Genomic DNA, 14,386 nt, shown 5'->3' with positions numbered 1-14,386 from the left:
ATATAGATTAAGGAACATGGTTAATAGAGCCATTGAAAAGAAAACGCCAGATACAAATCTATACACGCCTGGACTGTACATGTTTCGGTTCGGGCGAATGAACCTTTCCACAGCCTTTAGTATAGATCTGGCTGGGAGAGATAACTCAATTTTGGGCCCTTTATGCTAACTCCTTATGGAGAAAACATTTGGGAAATTTCCTCTTACAAATTGAATCATCTCTTCTCCCACTGTACATCATCTTTTCATATAACTTACAAGTCCCTTAATCTTATTTTTTATTTCGTTTTGTTACATAGTAATGCAACAACACGAAATTTATTTTTAGAAAGCTAATTTGTTAGAATTCACCTAAGTGGTGAACAGTCGAACAATGCTTATTGTTTCTACAGTCAACTATAACATGTGACAATTTACAGAAACTGGTTTCCGGGATACAACAACAATTCTAACGCGTACATTTGTCGTGTTTTTCCTAGTTTTACGACGGGCTCAAAATTTTATTATGTCCATAGAAAATTTTCTCAAAATTTTATTTATATAGAAAATTTTCTCAAAATTTTATTTATATAGAAAATTTTCTCAAAATTTTATTTCTAAGGAAATTTTGTAAACATTTTATTTCTAAGGAAATTTTGTAAAAATTGTATTTCTATAGAAATTTTTTCAAAATTTTATTTCTATAGAAATTTTGTCTAAATTTATTTCTATAGAAAATTTTTGCAAAATTTTATTTCTATAGAAAATTTTTTCAAAATTTTATTTCTATAGAAAATTTTTGCAAAATTTTATTTCTATAGGAAATTTTCTCATAATTTTATTTTTATAGAAAAATTTCTCCAAAGGAAAGGGAAAGAGAGATGTTTGTACAAAGATTTATTTAGGCCAAATACGAATATCAAAAAACTTTTTTTAGAAAGGTCAAGTGTAATTCACTTTTGGTTTAGTGAATTACCCGAATTTATTCTGATAATTGGTTAAATTAGGTTAGGTGGCAGCCTGAGGTATCAGGCTCACTTAGACTATTGTGATACCACATTTGTGAACTTCTCTTATCACTGAGTGCTGACCGATTCCATGTTAAGCTCAATGACAAGGGACCTCCTTTTTATAGCCGAGTCCGAACGGCGTTCCACATTGCAGTGAAACCACTTAGAGAAGCTTCGAAACCCTCAGAAATGTCACCAGCAATACTGAGGTGGGATAATCCACCACTGAAAAACTTTTTGGTGTTCGGTCGAAGCAGGAATCGAACCCACGACCTTGTGTATGCAAGGCGGGCATGCTAACCATTGCATTGCATTGCATTGTTTGACGTTTTGCTGTAAGTGGAGGATGCTGATGAGGTAATTCTGAAACGGCCGTCCATACAACCACATTGCAGTCTATAGGACTTTGTCCAAATAAATTTGACAAACATACTTTTCCTCTGTTGGTTAAGCTACTCTTGTAGTTTAGTCAACGCATGGTGTTAAGCTGAAATAAAAACCATAATAATTTTATTGCTATCGAAAATTTTCTCAAAATGTTATTTCTATAGGACAATTTTTCAAAATTTTATTTCCATAGAAAATCTTCTCAAAATTTTATTTCTATTCAAAATTTTATCAAAAATTTATTTCTAACGAAAATTTTCTCAAAATTGGTAGAGATTGTGAGAAATTTTTTCACAAAAAAAATCGACCATTTTTGGTATAATTCTGCCAACTGTGGCAACCGACCCGTCCGTTTCTCTGACCATTTCCATGCAGTCACATACAATCCGAGAATATTCACAAATAACATGGTCATTCGGCGGCGGACCATTATCCATTATAAAATCAATTTGAAGTTATTCGAATGGTAATGAGATTAGTTGTACAACCAATCTTACAATAAAATTTACAATGCCTTCAAATTTTATGAGCAATTTTTTTGCAAAATTATTACAGCAGCTTGAAATTTATTGATTGTACGTGGAATGTTCAAAATGTTGGAAAAATACGACAATTATTAATACTATCTTTGTCACAAGATTTTATACAGTCCGTATTGTTTTATAAACATTAGTTATATACAAAGTTATAAACAAAGTCATATATTTTTCTCAGTTGTATTTGTTTTTTATTTAGATAGTTTTTTTTGTGTAAAGAACCACATGTAGGTATGTCTTTATTATTAAAGTAAAATTTGTAATTGTTCGTCAAACAGGTATAATTAAAAAAAAGCAAAAAAGGGTGATAAAAAATAACTAAACATCGTTTAACGCATATAGGGCCGCGATCGAAGCCCGCGACCCCGAATTCTACCACTAAAATGCGAGGTGACATAATGTGGCTCTCCCGATGATCCGAAATGCTCACCTGAAGAACGATAATGGGAATGACTGCCCTCATTCCAGGTCAGTGGTGAATTGGTGCGAATGATTTTTGTCTTACGGTAAGCGGCAACAGCTGAAATCCTTGAACCTCGACTGCGACCACGCGAGCCACGCATAAGAGGAGGTATTTTGTTATAACCCGTAGGTCCTGTCGGTTGGGCTCCACATGTTTCCAATGCCAAAAAGTCATCAACATGCAACGAAGGAGGTCTTGAGGTATTCGGAGGTCGTGATCTAAACAGATCTCCCCTAGATGGTGGAGGTCTAACATAGCCTCTACCTCTCATGGAAGTAACAAAGATTTTCTTTTCTGGTCTTCCTGTACTCGGTTCGACTTCTACCCTTCGCGTTCGGAAACAGGGAGCAGTGGGTGTACGTTCACGATTCGATTGTGGTGAAGCCGATAAATGCAATACCCTCTTACAATCCGAAGAGAGATTACATTCTGGGGTCAAACATGTTTGAGCCAATTCAGTTAGATCACATGTCACACGTTCGTATTGTGTCTCAAAGTCTTGTTCTGTCAGATCATCAGTGTTTAATATTTGCAGCCAATATTCACTGGTCATATGATGCATATCATCATTCACATCATCATAGGTGGTGAAAATTGGTCTTACATCATATTGCGTTACAATACTCTCAGTCTGTGGTAGACTTGGTTCGGGAACATTGTTTGTGAGCGTTGATAAATTGGTTGTGTCATTACCAGAAGCTGTTGATTCCTCTTCATTACCTGATGCCGCCATAACCACATCTGTTGACTTCAATAGCTCTTGCAATTGTTGTATATCGGCCTTTAAAGATTTTCCTTCCTCACCAGGGTTTTCAGCTTCCAGAAGTGTAGACAGCTTATCCAGAATATGTGATTTTTCATCGTCTCTGTTAAAAGCCGTTATCAAGGCCAATTCTTGTCCAGTTAATCTCAACGTTCGCAATGGCAAATTGGAATAATTTAGGCTAAGATCTTCAATATGCGTTAGAGATCGCAACAGCAATATAAGCGACTCCACTAGGGAAGCATATACCGATGGTTCATTGATATCATTGAACTTTTTGAGCCATTCTTGAAATTCCGTTTTCTTCTGTTTCAATACCGTGGACAAATGATAGAAGGTTATATCGTGATCGGTTAGAATCACCATATTTCTTACTCCCATGGTGGCAATTTCCTCTTTTAGATCTGTTTGCATAACATTGGTGAATATAGCATCGACTATTTTGGGTATTAGCTCTCGATTGGGTAAAGCTGATGCCAAATTCAGCAAAGGATTTGTATTGTTGTTGGTTAGCAAGTTTTTTGTGGAAATAAACGAAATTTCCGTATCCAAAAAACTCTCCACAATACGATGTATGGAAATTTGACATTTCATGCCTACTTCTGTGGGATTCTTGATTACAAGAATTTGCTGAAACAGCTCCCATAACTTACCCGACAATATGGAGAGAGTTGAGATCTTCAAAGATGGATGAATATTGAGGCGTGCATAAAATTGTAGCAAACGAGACAGCTGAGCTGAGGGTTGTTGTCCTGCACTTGTCCACTCGTTGGTTAATAAATCACTTAGGGTTTTAGATATTAACAATGTCATATTGGGTGCCAAATCGGCTAATTGCACACATACACGAGTCAGAAGATCACTTAATTGGGGAAATGAAGAGGGTGCCATAGCTTCAATAAGTCGAGCTATTTGTGCTCCTTGTGGATGCAAATGAGCAGACCATAATTTTCTTTCTGTTAGCAAACGTTGAGCTTTGCTCTTAAGTGATTCCCGATTGAATGACGAGTCATTTAGGGGTAATGGTACGGGTAGCGGGAGTGGCAGAAGTTCAGCCAATACGAGTAAACCTAAAAACGGGGTGAAATAATTGTAGACAATGGTTATTAGTAGAATTGGCGTTTCACATTTGTGTAGAATTTTCTGTAAACAAATATGATAGCATGCGTAACAAGCTCTTATATTTAAATTGAATGATTCGAATTTTTGTAGTTTGCGAACAGTCTTACTCGGTGCGTGTGGTAAACTTAAGGAATTCACTGACACACAGATAAACAATTCTCAAATATGTTTCCAATTAAAGTCTTAATTATGTTATGCAACGAAAAAATTCTGTGGAGGACAAACCGAGTTTTCCCATGGATTGAGTTTCGATAAAATGGTTTGTAGGTTTATTTAGTTCTAATTTGAACAAGTATATACGGCCGTAAGTTCGGCCAGGCCGAATCTTATGTACCCTCCACCATGGATGCGTAGAAACTTCTACTACAGACTGTCATCCACAATCGAATTACTTGGGTTGCGGTAACACTTGCCGATGGCAAGGTATCTTAAACCTTCCTTAACACCGTCTTCTAAATTGTATGTTATACAATAAGGGGGATATATTAAACAAAAAAGGCCGATTAAATACGTATATAATTCAGTTCGACAAAATTTTCTATAGAAATAAAATGTTGACAAAATTTTCTATAGAAATAAGATTTTGACAAAATTTTCTATAGAAATAAAATTTTGACAACATTTTCTATAGAAATAAAATTTTGACAAAATTTTCTATACAAATAAAATGTTGACAAAATTTTCTATAGAAATAAAATGTTGACAAAATTTTCTATAGAAATAAAATGTTGACAAAATTTTCTATAGAAATAAAATTTTGACAAAATTTTCTATAGAAATAAAATTTTGACAAAATTTTCTATAGAAATAAAATTTTGACAAAATTTTCTATAGAAATAAAATTTTGACAAAATTTTCTATAGAAATAAAATTTTGACAAAATTTTCTATAGAAATAAAATTTTGACATAATTTTCTATAGCAATAAAATTTTGACAAAATTTTCTATAGAAATAAAATTTTGACATAATTTTCTATAGAAATAAAATTTTGACAAAATTTTCTATAGAAATGAAATTTTGACAAAATTTTCTGTATAAATAAAATTTTGACAAAATTTTCTATAGAAATAAAATTTTGGTAGATTATTTTTGGCGATATGGACCAATTTTTGTGTGGTTGGCCATCGGCTATATATAACTATAGACCGATATGGACCAATTTTAAATAAATAGAATAAATAGAAATAAAATCTTGACAAAATTTTCTATAGAAATAAAATTTTGGTAGATTATTTTTGGCGATATGGACCAATTTTTGTGTGATTGGCCATCGGCTATATATCCGATATGGACCAATTTTTGCATAGCTGTTAGCTGCCATACACTAGCCCAATGTACCAAATTTCAACCGAATCGGATGAATTTTGCTCCTCCAAGAGGTTCCGGAGGTCAAATCTGGGGATCGATTTATATGGGGTCTATATATAAGTATGGACCGATGTGGACCAATTTTTGCATGGTTGATAGAGACCATATACTAACACCACGTACCAAATTTCAACCTAACCTATGGCCCATTTGCAATGCCATCCGACCTACATCAATAACAACTTCTTGTACCAAGTTTCAAGTCAATAGCTTGTGTCGTTCGTAAGTTAGCGTGATTTCACCAGACGGACGGACGGAAATGCTTAGATCCACTCAGAATTTCACCACGACCCAGAATATATATACTTTATGGGGCGTTAGACAAATATTTCGTTGTGTTACAAACGTAATGAAAAAGTTAATATACCCCCCATTCTATGGTGGAGGGCATAAAAATCGTGACAAAATAGAAATTTATATAGGACGTCCTAGAGCGAACATTTCCCTTAAAAAATTCCCAATCCCTTAAAAAATTCAAATTCCCTTAATAGGATGTGACATGAACGCATTCAACAAACTCTTTTAAATGAAATAGATCGTATTGACTTTATAGACAATTGCATAGTGATAGCCTGTGATAGACTCACATTGACAACATAATCTTTGTGACACCTTTTTTATAACCTGCGCCACACTGTGCAACAGGGTTTTATAAGTTAGTGCATGTGTTTTTTAATTGTTATAATTCTCATTATCTGCTCTTGGAGCCTGTTGGCTGCTATTTATACAAATTAAAATATAATTAAATTTTGCTGCGTAAAAGTAAAACACCCTGTTTGTAGAGTTTGTAATTCTACAGACTCCGGATAAACCGAATTTTTTACCCTTATTTTTAAAATCATTAATAAACAAACTGCAATTTTCTTCACTTAGACACTTACCTGGAATAAATGTCGATGGACTATCGATATTCTTTAAAATCTCACGAATCATTTGGGTCCACAACGATTTGTGCAATAACTCTTCATCCTGCTCATTAGGCTGCGTATAAGCCAATAAAGTTTGTATAATTTCCTGTTTCGATTTAGCCACCTCAGTAGCTGCGGTACTAGTACTTGGGAAATAGTGTAACAAATAATAGGAACGCATTAAATGATCTATGGCAGTTAAATCCTTGAATTCCACATCACGACATTGTATGGCATATGAAAGCATTTCCCTCAAAATTTGTAAAGTGGGCAACATAATCTGAATGCAATAGGTACCTTGGAGGGTCATCATAGATGGTGTATGTAAGCCTGGTTGTTCAAAATAAGCACATATTTTCTCTAATATTTGTAACATGGTCTGTATGCCATCGGCAGCATAGAATTGTAAAGCCACATAACGATGTTTAAGCTCTTCAGTATCGGCAGATTTGTAGAGTTTTGTGAGGGGACCTATGGCCAGATAACGAAGAATTCTAAGACCCATAATTAAATCTCCAGGAAAAGTGGTTACATATTCCACTGAGCGACCAATTATGTCCACCAATGGGTTTATGTCATCATACGAGAAGATATTTGCCGCTTCCAAAGGTTTCAAGTGGACAAATAACTCTTGTAGTACCGCCGAAACAGAGGGTTCAAATGTTTCATGATTTTTGGCCAATTCCAGTATTCGTTTTCCAAACTCTACCAAATAATCCAAATTTTCAGCATAACGTACAACACAATCGACCATATCGACTGCATAACTCAACACAGGACTTTTGTATTTAGCTCCTGGCGATGATAACTGCCTCTGGGCTTGAAAACGTTGCTCTTGTTTTATAAGATCCATGAATATATGCAGATTGCTATTGAGTCCTATAACTTCAACAGTGTATTGGCGGCCTTCGGTATTGCATGTCTGTGAATAGAGAGCATGTAGATGTGTACTCAAAATACCCATATCGAAATTTTCTCCGGTATTCGAATAATAGACAATAGCATCAAGATGATAGCGGGTCTGCATTTTATAGGACAACTCAATTCCAGCTTTTGTTAGTTGAAGTTCATAGGAACGATTGGTAATTTTCTCTGATATGACCTGCATATCTTCATCCATCAGTTCGGATTCGGTTGAAGCCTCTTTTTCTTTACTTTCACTGCTAGCTTGTGTATCGGAAGATGTTGTTGCCGCTTTGGGAGATCCCGGTTTATCCTCTTCTGTTTTATTTTCATTTTGTGACGATTTAACAGCGATATCTAAAGAAGCATAATAGTGTAGAAAATCTCCAAGAGGCCAAATATATTCCACTTACCTTCCTCGTCTTCCTCTTCCAAATTGACATCATCTACTTCTTGTGGCACATCCTCAATACCCAATAGAATTGCCACCATCATTTGTGCAACTTCAAAACCATCATCCACAAAATAATCAATGCCAATATGAGTGGACAAAAGAGCCTGTAGCAAATCCAAACTTGACAAAAGTAAAAATGAAGGCAAAGAATCACCATTGCTGAATAACAAAAGTAAAGATTCAGCCAATGCATGATGATTAAAATACGATCTCAAAGAGTTGGCAAAACTTCTCTGGGCCGAAGTATCTACGGAAATTTCAAATTTCTTTGAGACCGGAAGAAATCGTCGAGGTTGCTGATACGACAAACAATTATCCTGTAATGCCTCTATAACCTGTTGTATCGCTGCTTCTAATGTTTGAAATGGTTCCATTGATGATGCCTCATAATTTGTAAGGACAAATAAATTGGTGCAAGTCTCTCGTATGGTCAACAAAGCCTCATTTAAATGCAGCTTCTTAATAAGCGATTGCAAAAAATATTTGGTCCTTGTTAGTTTTGAATTGTAAAGCAAATCCAAAATCAATTGATAGCCATCGACAGCAGGTGATAGGAAATGTTGTAGGGCTTGCTTTGTATCCAGTAGAGCGTAAATGGCCTTTAAGAGTAGAAGTTTTATGGACAAGGCCATATATTTCTGATGATATAGTATGAATATGGCCTTAAATGGATCATAGTTCTCAATGTGAAGAAGATATTCGAATAAATGTGGACTGGAGGCCAACAATTCCATTAATCTTGCTCCCGTTTTTATGTGCCTAATCTTAAAGGCAGGTTGTGGCTGCGAACAAGCAGCCTCAAAATCCAAAGCTACCACTAGAACATTGTACATCTGTTTCAAATTTTCCTTTTTCTCGAAAAATTTGGCCAATACTCCATTTCTCCTAGTGAAGTCTTGCGATAGGAAAGCCAATTGATTGATAAACTGCTCACAAAGATAAACAAAACTTTCCTTTTCTTCCGCACTGGTAGCAGCATCTTTAAAGGCTTCTACACAATCACACTTCGTTTGATGCTCATACTTTTTGAGAAGATTTTCGAAAACTTCCACGTCCTTTTCTTGTTGTTTATTGGAGTTTTCTGAGAATCTCTGAACTGTTTGCGTGTATGGATTGAAATCAACTATTGCGGGTTTTGCATTTGCTGCAGCCATTTGTATTTCCTGTTCAAATTCTTCTGCAGCCTGAGCCTGATCATCTATGGCATTAGACTCGTCATCGGGCTCATCATCTAATATTTCATCATCACTCAAGATGGGCTCGTATTGCTCCACAGGTGTTCCTGGGGTTTCTTCTTCTTCTGGCATATTAGTGTCAGGATTTTCGGGAGCACTTGCAGGAGTGTCCAAAGATTCAGTAGATCTTCGGCCATAATTACGTGATTTCAGTGTTTTGTAATGAGCTGCTGCAGCTTCCTCATCACTGTAGTCGGGTGAACGTGGTCTGGCCGGTGAAACAATCGAAGCTGGTGGTGTCCGAGGCCATTTATGTGTTTCTTCAATATCCGACCTGGAGCGATCTGAACGTTTTCTTCTTGATCGGTGACCATATACCGGGCTTCTGGACCAATCATCTCTCATACCTTTATCTCTATCCCTTTCACGCTCACGGTCACGTGAACGTATATACTCTCGATCATTACTTTCAGAGAGGCAACGGTTTCTAGAGGATGTGGGTGACCTTTCGGAAGATCTTGATGATTTTCGCAAACGCCTTTCTCTTTCCTCGGTCGAATCTCTGCGGTAATGTTCAGTTCCACTAGACCCGGACGTAATGCCTCTTCCTCGAATCGCTTCATACTCCAAGTCTTCTCGTTCAATGCCGTGTGCCACTGGTAATTCCCCAGGTAATGGTTCTTTCCACTCCTCTTTCATTTCGTCATCTTGCAAACTCGTATTTCTAGCATCAGCACTTATGTTAGCTGCAATCTCATCCATTTCTTCGGGTTCACAAGGTGCCGGCGGAGGACTGGCAATATTTTCCGTCAAGGAATTCGTCAAAATACCATAAACCGCCAATGTAATTGTGTTGTACCAACCTCGTAGCACTAAGCCATCTGTGGGTATTTTTTCTTGAGGGCACTCCAAATGAATACAATCGTTTTGATTGTACTGTAATTGGCCCAGATTTTCAAAAGCCGACGCTCCCGGCATACCCAAATCGTTTACGAAGAACTCAATGTCAAATTTTGACGGATTGGTGGCTCCCAAACGAACACCTCCTGGAAAATCGGCTTGTACCCGAGCCCCCAGAGGAATAATACGAACCTGTGTGATAAACACTGGCTTCGGAAATTGCACCAAATCTAAATTTATATCCTAAAAAGAGAAACCAATGAAAGAGTTTTCGTTGTGTTTTGTTTGATGTGTAATGAGACATCGATTTCACTCACCGCATCAGACTCATGGGAAAATGTGTCGAAAAATAGTAATTCACTAACATCTTCAGTCTCAGTCATTGTATATCAATTTACCAGACAATAAGTGATAAAATTTATAAGGAAATGTTCCGATTTATGCACAATAATATGCAATTTTCCTTAAATATATATTCACGCAAGCAACCAACCAACATAAAACAAATCTTCCAACTATATGAAAGCTACGTGCTGCTAAAATGCAATGCAAAAGAGTTGCCAACTTTCGGAGAAATATCAGAACAATTTCATGGTACAATCATAAGGTGACAAAAACAAATACAGCTGACTTCAATTTATTTTCAAAAATTTGTATAAAAGCGAGTTTATCCCCATTGCGTCCAAAGGCTCTTCTATAAAAGTCGAAAAGGGGAAATGTACCAAAATTTTTTTATGTATTTATTAGGGCTGTCATTTGGGATCGATTTTTATAAATTCCGGGATTCGGGATTTCAAAATATAGAATCCCGGGATCCCGAATTTTTTTCTGGATTCTTTAAATATTTTATGCAATAACAATATACAGTGCTAAAAAATTGTTATACATTAAACCAATTTAGTCCCTGCCAGCATTTCAGTGCTCAATTTCATTCTCATCGCTACCACAGACTCGTAGGTGACAATGCAACAATCGCCAGCTGTGATGGGGGAAGCGTATGATAAAGTATGAAATGTACATGAAAGTATTTTGTCATCACTATTGTTACAAGAACCATTTTATATTTTGTGAAACACCAAGCGCAACTAGATTCTTCCCTGCCTGCATTTCAAAGTTCCATTTCATCCTCATCGCTACCACAGACTCGTAAGTGACACTGCAACAATCGCCAACTGTGAAAGTATTTCACCATCACTATTCGCATGAAATTATTTTGCCATCACTATTGTTACAAGAGCCATTTTATATTTTGTGAAACACCAAGCACAACCCTGCCAGCATTTCAATGTTCCATGTCATCCTCATCGCTACCACTGACTCGTAAGTGACACTGCAACAATCGCCAACTGTGATAGTATTTTGCCATCACTATTCGCATGAAAGTATTTTGCCATCACTATTGTTACAAGAGCCATTTTATATTGTGTGAAACACCAAGCGCAACCGGCTTATTATAATTTATTTCAATGAAAACGAAAATAAAGTGCTGAAAACATAGTTATTACGCTTAAAATTGTGAAAAGTAAATTGGTGAACAATTTTTGACTCTCCAAATGGAATAAAGAGATAGTTTTTCAAATATTTTTCCAGACACGCTGCCTCCATTGGGAATAAAAGTACTGGCTGATAGACGCTACAACATTTAACTTACAACTTGTAACTCAACATCAATCTCTTATTAATGCATAAAAATGTGTTAAATGTGATGTGATAGCCGTATAAATGTTATATTTATGAGAATTTATAAATGTTTCATAAAATTAATAAACATCTAAACAATCGTGTTTTACTTGACCACAATGATTCTTTTACAATTATCTTAAAATGCACTTTGTCTGATTGTTTGAAGGGGCTCTTATTGGCGTCCTTCTAAATGTATCCAGAAGGGCACCTAATAATTGCACTCATGCGATACTTTTTTGTAGTAACTTCGCGTGGTACAACTTCTTAATAGTGACGGCGCTTTTCCAAGGAGTTTTGGATATGGTATACGACTGTTTTCGACGTAGTGGAGATTCTCAGAAGCGCCCCCAAAATTCAAAAAATGTTGGCAGGGAAGATTCAGACTTGACTTTTAAATTTGAATATTAAGCCATTTGTGTAAAAAAATACAGACTTAAATTTAACTTTAAATACTAAGTGTCTTATTTAGATTAGTGTAGATATATTAAAGCTATAATCACAGTAAGATTAGCCCTTGTGGGTTCCAGGTACACATTTGTTATAGAAATTCTGGTAAGCTTTTGAGTTTGGATCTTCGTTTAGAATACCAACTGGGGATAGGTAAGTAGCCATGTTCCAGGCAAGATGCTTCTCGTCCTCGAAGGTATCTACCATGAGATGGTTATCGTGGGATTCTAACCTTTCAACAAAACGTTGCATATGTTAAGTGAGAGGGAGTATGAACAAATAGGTGCTATTTTAGCCATATCGTATAAATATTGTTACGTTTTTATATTTAGGCGTTTTTAATTACCCAACAATTAAAACACAGTTCTTTTAAATAACGACAATCTACAATTTATTTACTATGACTTCACACTTTACAATTCGTTCACACTGAAGTTATTCGTTTGACGCTTTAATTAAGACTGACTCGTTAGCAGCATGCGAGCGCTTTTATATATGACGGTGTGGCAATACGAGAACATTCTGGTAGCACTACAATATTCTGGCAACGCCAGAACATTCTTAGACAATGCTAGAAGGATCTACGATCATTAAGTTATTCGTCTGGTGGCTGCCAAACACATACACACTCACATAGATATATGCTCGCATTCTACAACAACAATGACAATAGACAATGAGATGAAATGAGAATGCAGAATAACAAAGCAAAGGGGTTGCTATTCTATGAGAGAGTAAGAACTAACATTTCGGTAAGCAAACCAAAGAACATAAAAGAAATTCAGGAAAATACTAGAAAATGAATAGATGATTCCAACAAGTGATAGCGAAATTTTATCGTTACAATTTGAAGTTTTAAATTAACGGAAACTAATTTAAATAAACTTATATCTATAATTATCAAATTCGTAACACTGCCTCCCGCTTAAGCCTGTTCGTCCCGAACAGGCACAGAACCTGTTCCGTAAGGAGCCAATCGTTCCAGATGTACAACTTTCATCTTTGATCTAGGGCTGTCGTCCTTCTGAATCCGGTATACAACATCATTGATCTTCTTGATGACTTTGTATGGGCCTTCCCACTGTGTTTGCAGTTTAGGACACAATCCTTTCTTTCGTTGCGGGTTAAATAGCAGAACCAATTCTTCTTCTTGGAAGCCCTCAGTATTTACAGCACGATCGTATCTCGCCTTCATTCTGTTGCTGACCATTTTTATTTTGTTGCGCACTGATTCGTGAACTTCACCGAAAGTGTTTGAGATGTCGTTTCTGCTTTCTTCCATGGCGAGCTCATTAGGTTTAGCGCCGAATATCAGATCTCCAGGCAACTTCAACTCAGTTCCGAATAGAACATTGGCCGGTGTTCGGGAGGTGGAATCATGAATGGCAGATCTATACGACAGCAAAAACTTTGGTATATGCTCGTCCCAGTCCCTCTGGCCGTTGTCCACTACTTTTCGAAGATGTTCCTCCAGAGTGCGGTTAAACCTTTCTACCATGCCATCGGATTGTGGATGTAATGGTGTAGTCCTCGTTTTCTTGATACCAAGGGATTCACACATCTCTTTGAATATGGCCGATTCAAAATTTCTTCCCTGGTCTGAGTGAATCTCGGACGGCACACCGTAGCGACATATCCAGTTTTTGTTGACAACATCCACAATCGTTTTTGCCTCTTGGTTTGGAATTGCATACACCTCCGGCCATTTGCTGAAGTAATCCATGACCACAAGGACATAACGGTTTCCAGAATCACTTACTGGGAAAGGGCCTGCCACGTCCATTGCTATTCTTTCAAACGGGGCTCCTGGTCTATATTCTTGCATAGGACCTCGACTTTTCCTTGTTGGACCTTTCGCCTTCATGCACTTCTCGCAATTGGCTACCCATTCAGCAATTGATTTCTGGCATCCAACCCAGTAGAATCGTTGCTTCACTTTCTCGGCTGTTTTGGTTATTCCCAGATGACCTCCACTGGGACCATTATGGAACTCCGCCAAAACGTCTCTTATTTTGGAATCCGGTACGATGATCAAATTTCGGCTGCTCTTGCCATCTTCGCTTTCCCATTTACGTTGCAGGGATCCATTGACTAGAACTAAACTATCCCATTGAGCCCAGTATGATTTCATAAGTGGACTTTCGGCTGCGATGTCTTTCTTACCGGGCTTCTTGTTCTCTTCCTTTGCCGACATAATTTTGTTCAAAATGGGATCTTTACGCTGTTCTGTTGGCCAGTCCACTCCAGATTCGATGTGTAACAGCCGAATATCAACAATCTCCTCCTT

The 14,386-nt window shown here is 36.8% G+C and overlaps 1 protein-coding gene across 1 annotated transcript; it reads right to left on the bottom strand.

Annotated features, from left to right (window-relative positions):
• Window positions 1–2,078: 2,078 nt before the first annotated feature.
• On the bottom strand, window positions 2,079–10,489 carry vir (VIR_N domain-containing protein). Its single transcript, XM_075308936.1, has 4 exons — window positions 10,287–10,489; window positions 7,854–10,212; window positions 6,511–7,797; window positions 2,079–4,208 (listed from the first exon to the last, which is right to left on the bottom strand). The coding sequence occupies exons 1-4, from the start codon at window positions 10,350–10,352 to the stop codon at window positions 2,242–2,244; spliced, it is 5,679 nt and encodes a 1,892-aa protein (XP_075165051.1). The 5' UTR covers window positions 10,353–10,489; the 3' UTR covers window positions 2,079–2,241.
• Between the last annotated feature and the right edge of the window lie 3,897 nt (window positions 10,490–14,386).

The sequence above is a fragment of the Haematobia irritans genome, chromosome 5 (assembly GCF_050003625.1).
Source record: "Haematobia irritans isolate KBUSLIRL chromosome 5, ASM5000362v1, whole genome shotgun sequence".
Lineage (NCBI taxonomy): Eukaryota > Metazoa > Arthropoda > Insecta > Diptera > Muscidae > Haematobia > Haematobia irritans.
Note: the sequence above shows the minus strand (reverse complement) of the source record. Positions and strands in the feature narration are given on the sequence as shown.

What these genes read in the sequence shown, in the direction of transcription:
- vir (XM_075308936.1), bottom strand. Translation starts at nt 10,352, where the DNA reads ATGACTGAGACTGAAGATGTTAGTGAATTACTATTTTTCGACACATTT. An exon ending in TTTCCCATGAGTCTGATGCG is followed by an intron (nt 10,213 to 10,286) that starts GTGAGTGAAATC and finishes TTCTCTTTTTAG; the next exon opens with GATATAAATTTAGATTTGGT. An exon ending in GGAAGAGGAAGACGAGGAAG is followed by an intron (nt 7,798 to 7,853) that starts GTAAGTGGAATA and finishes ATGCTTCTTTAG; the next exon opens with ATATCGCTGTTAAATCGTCA.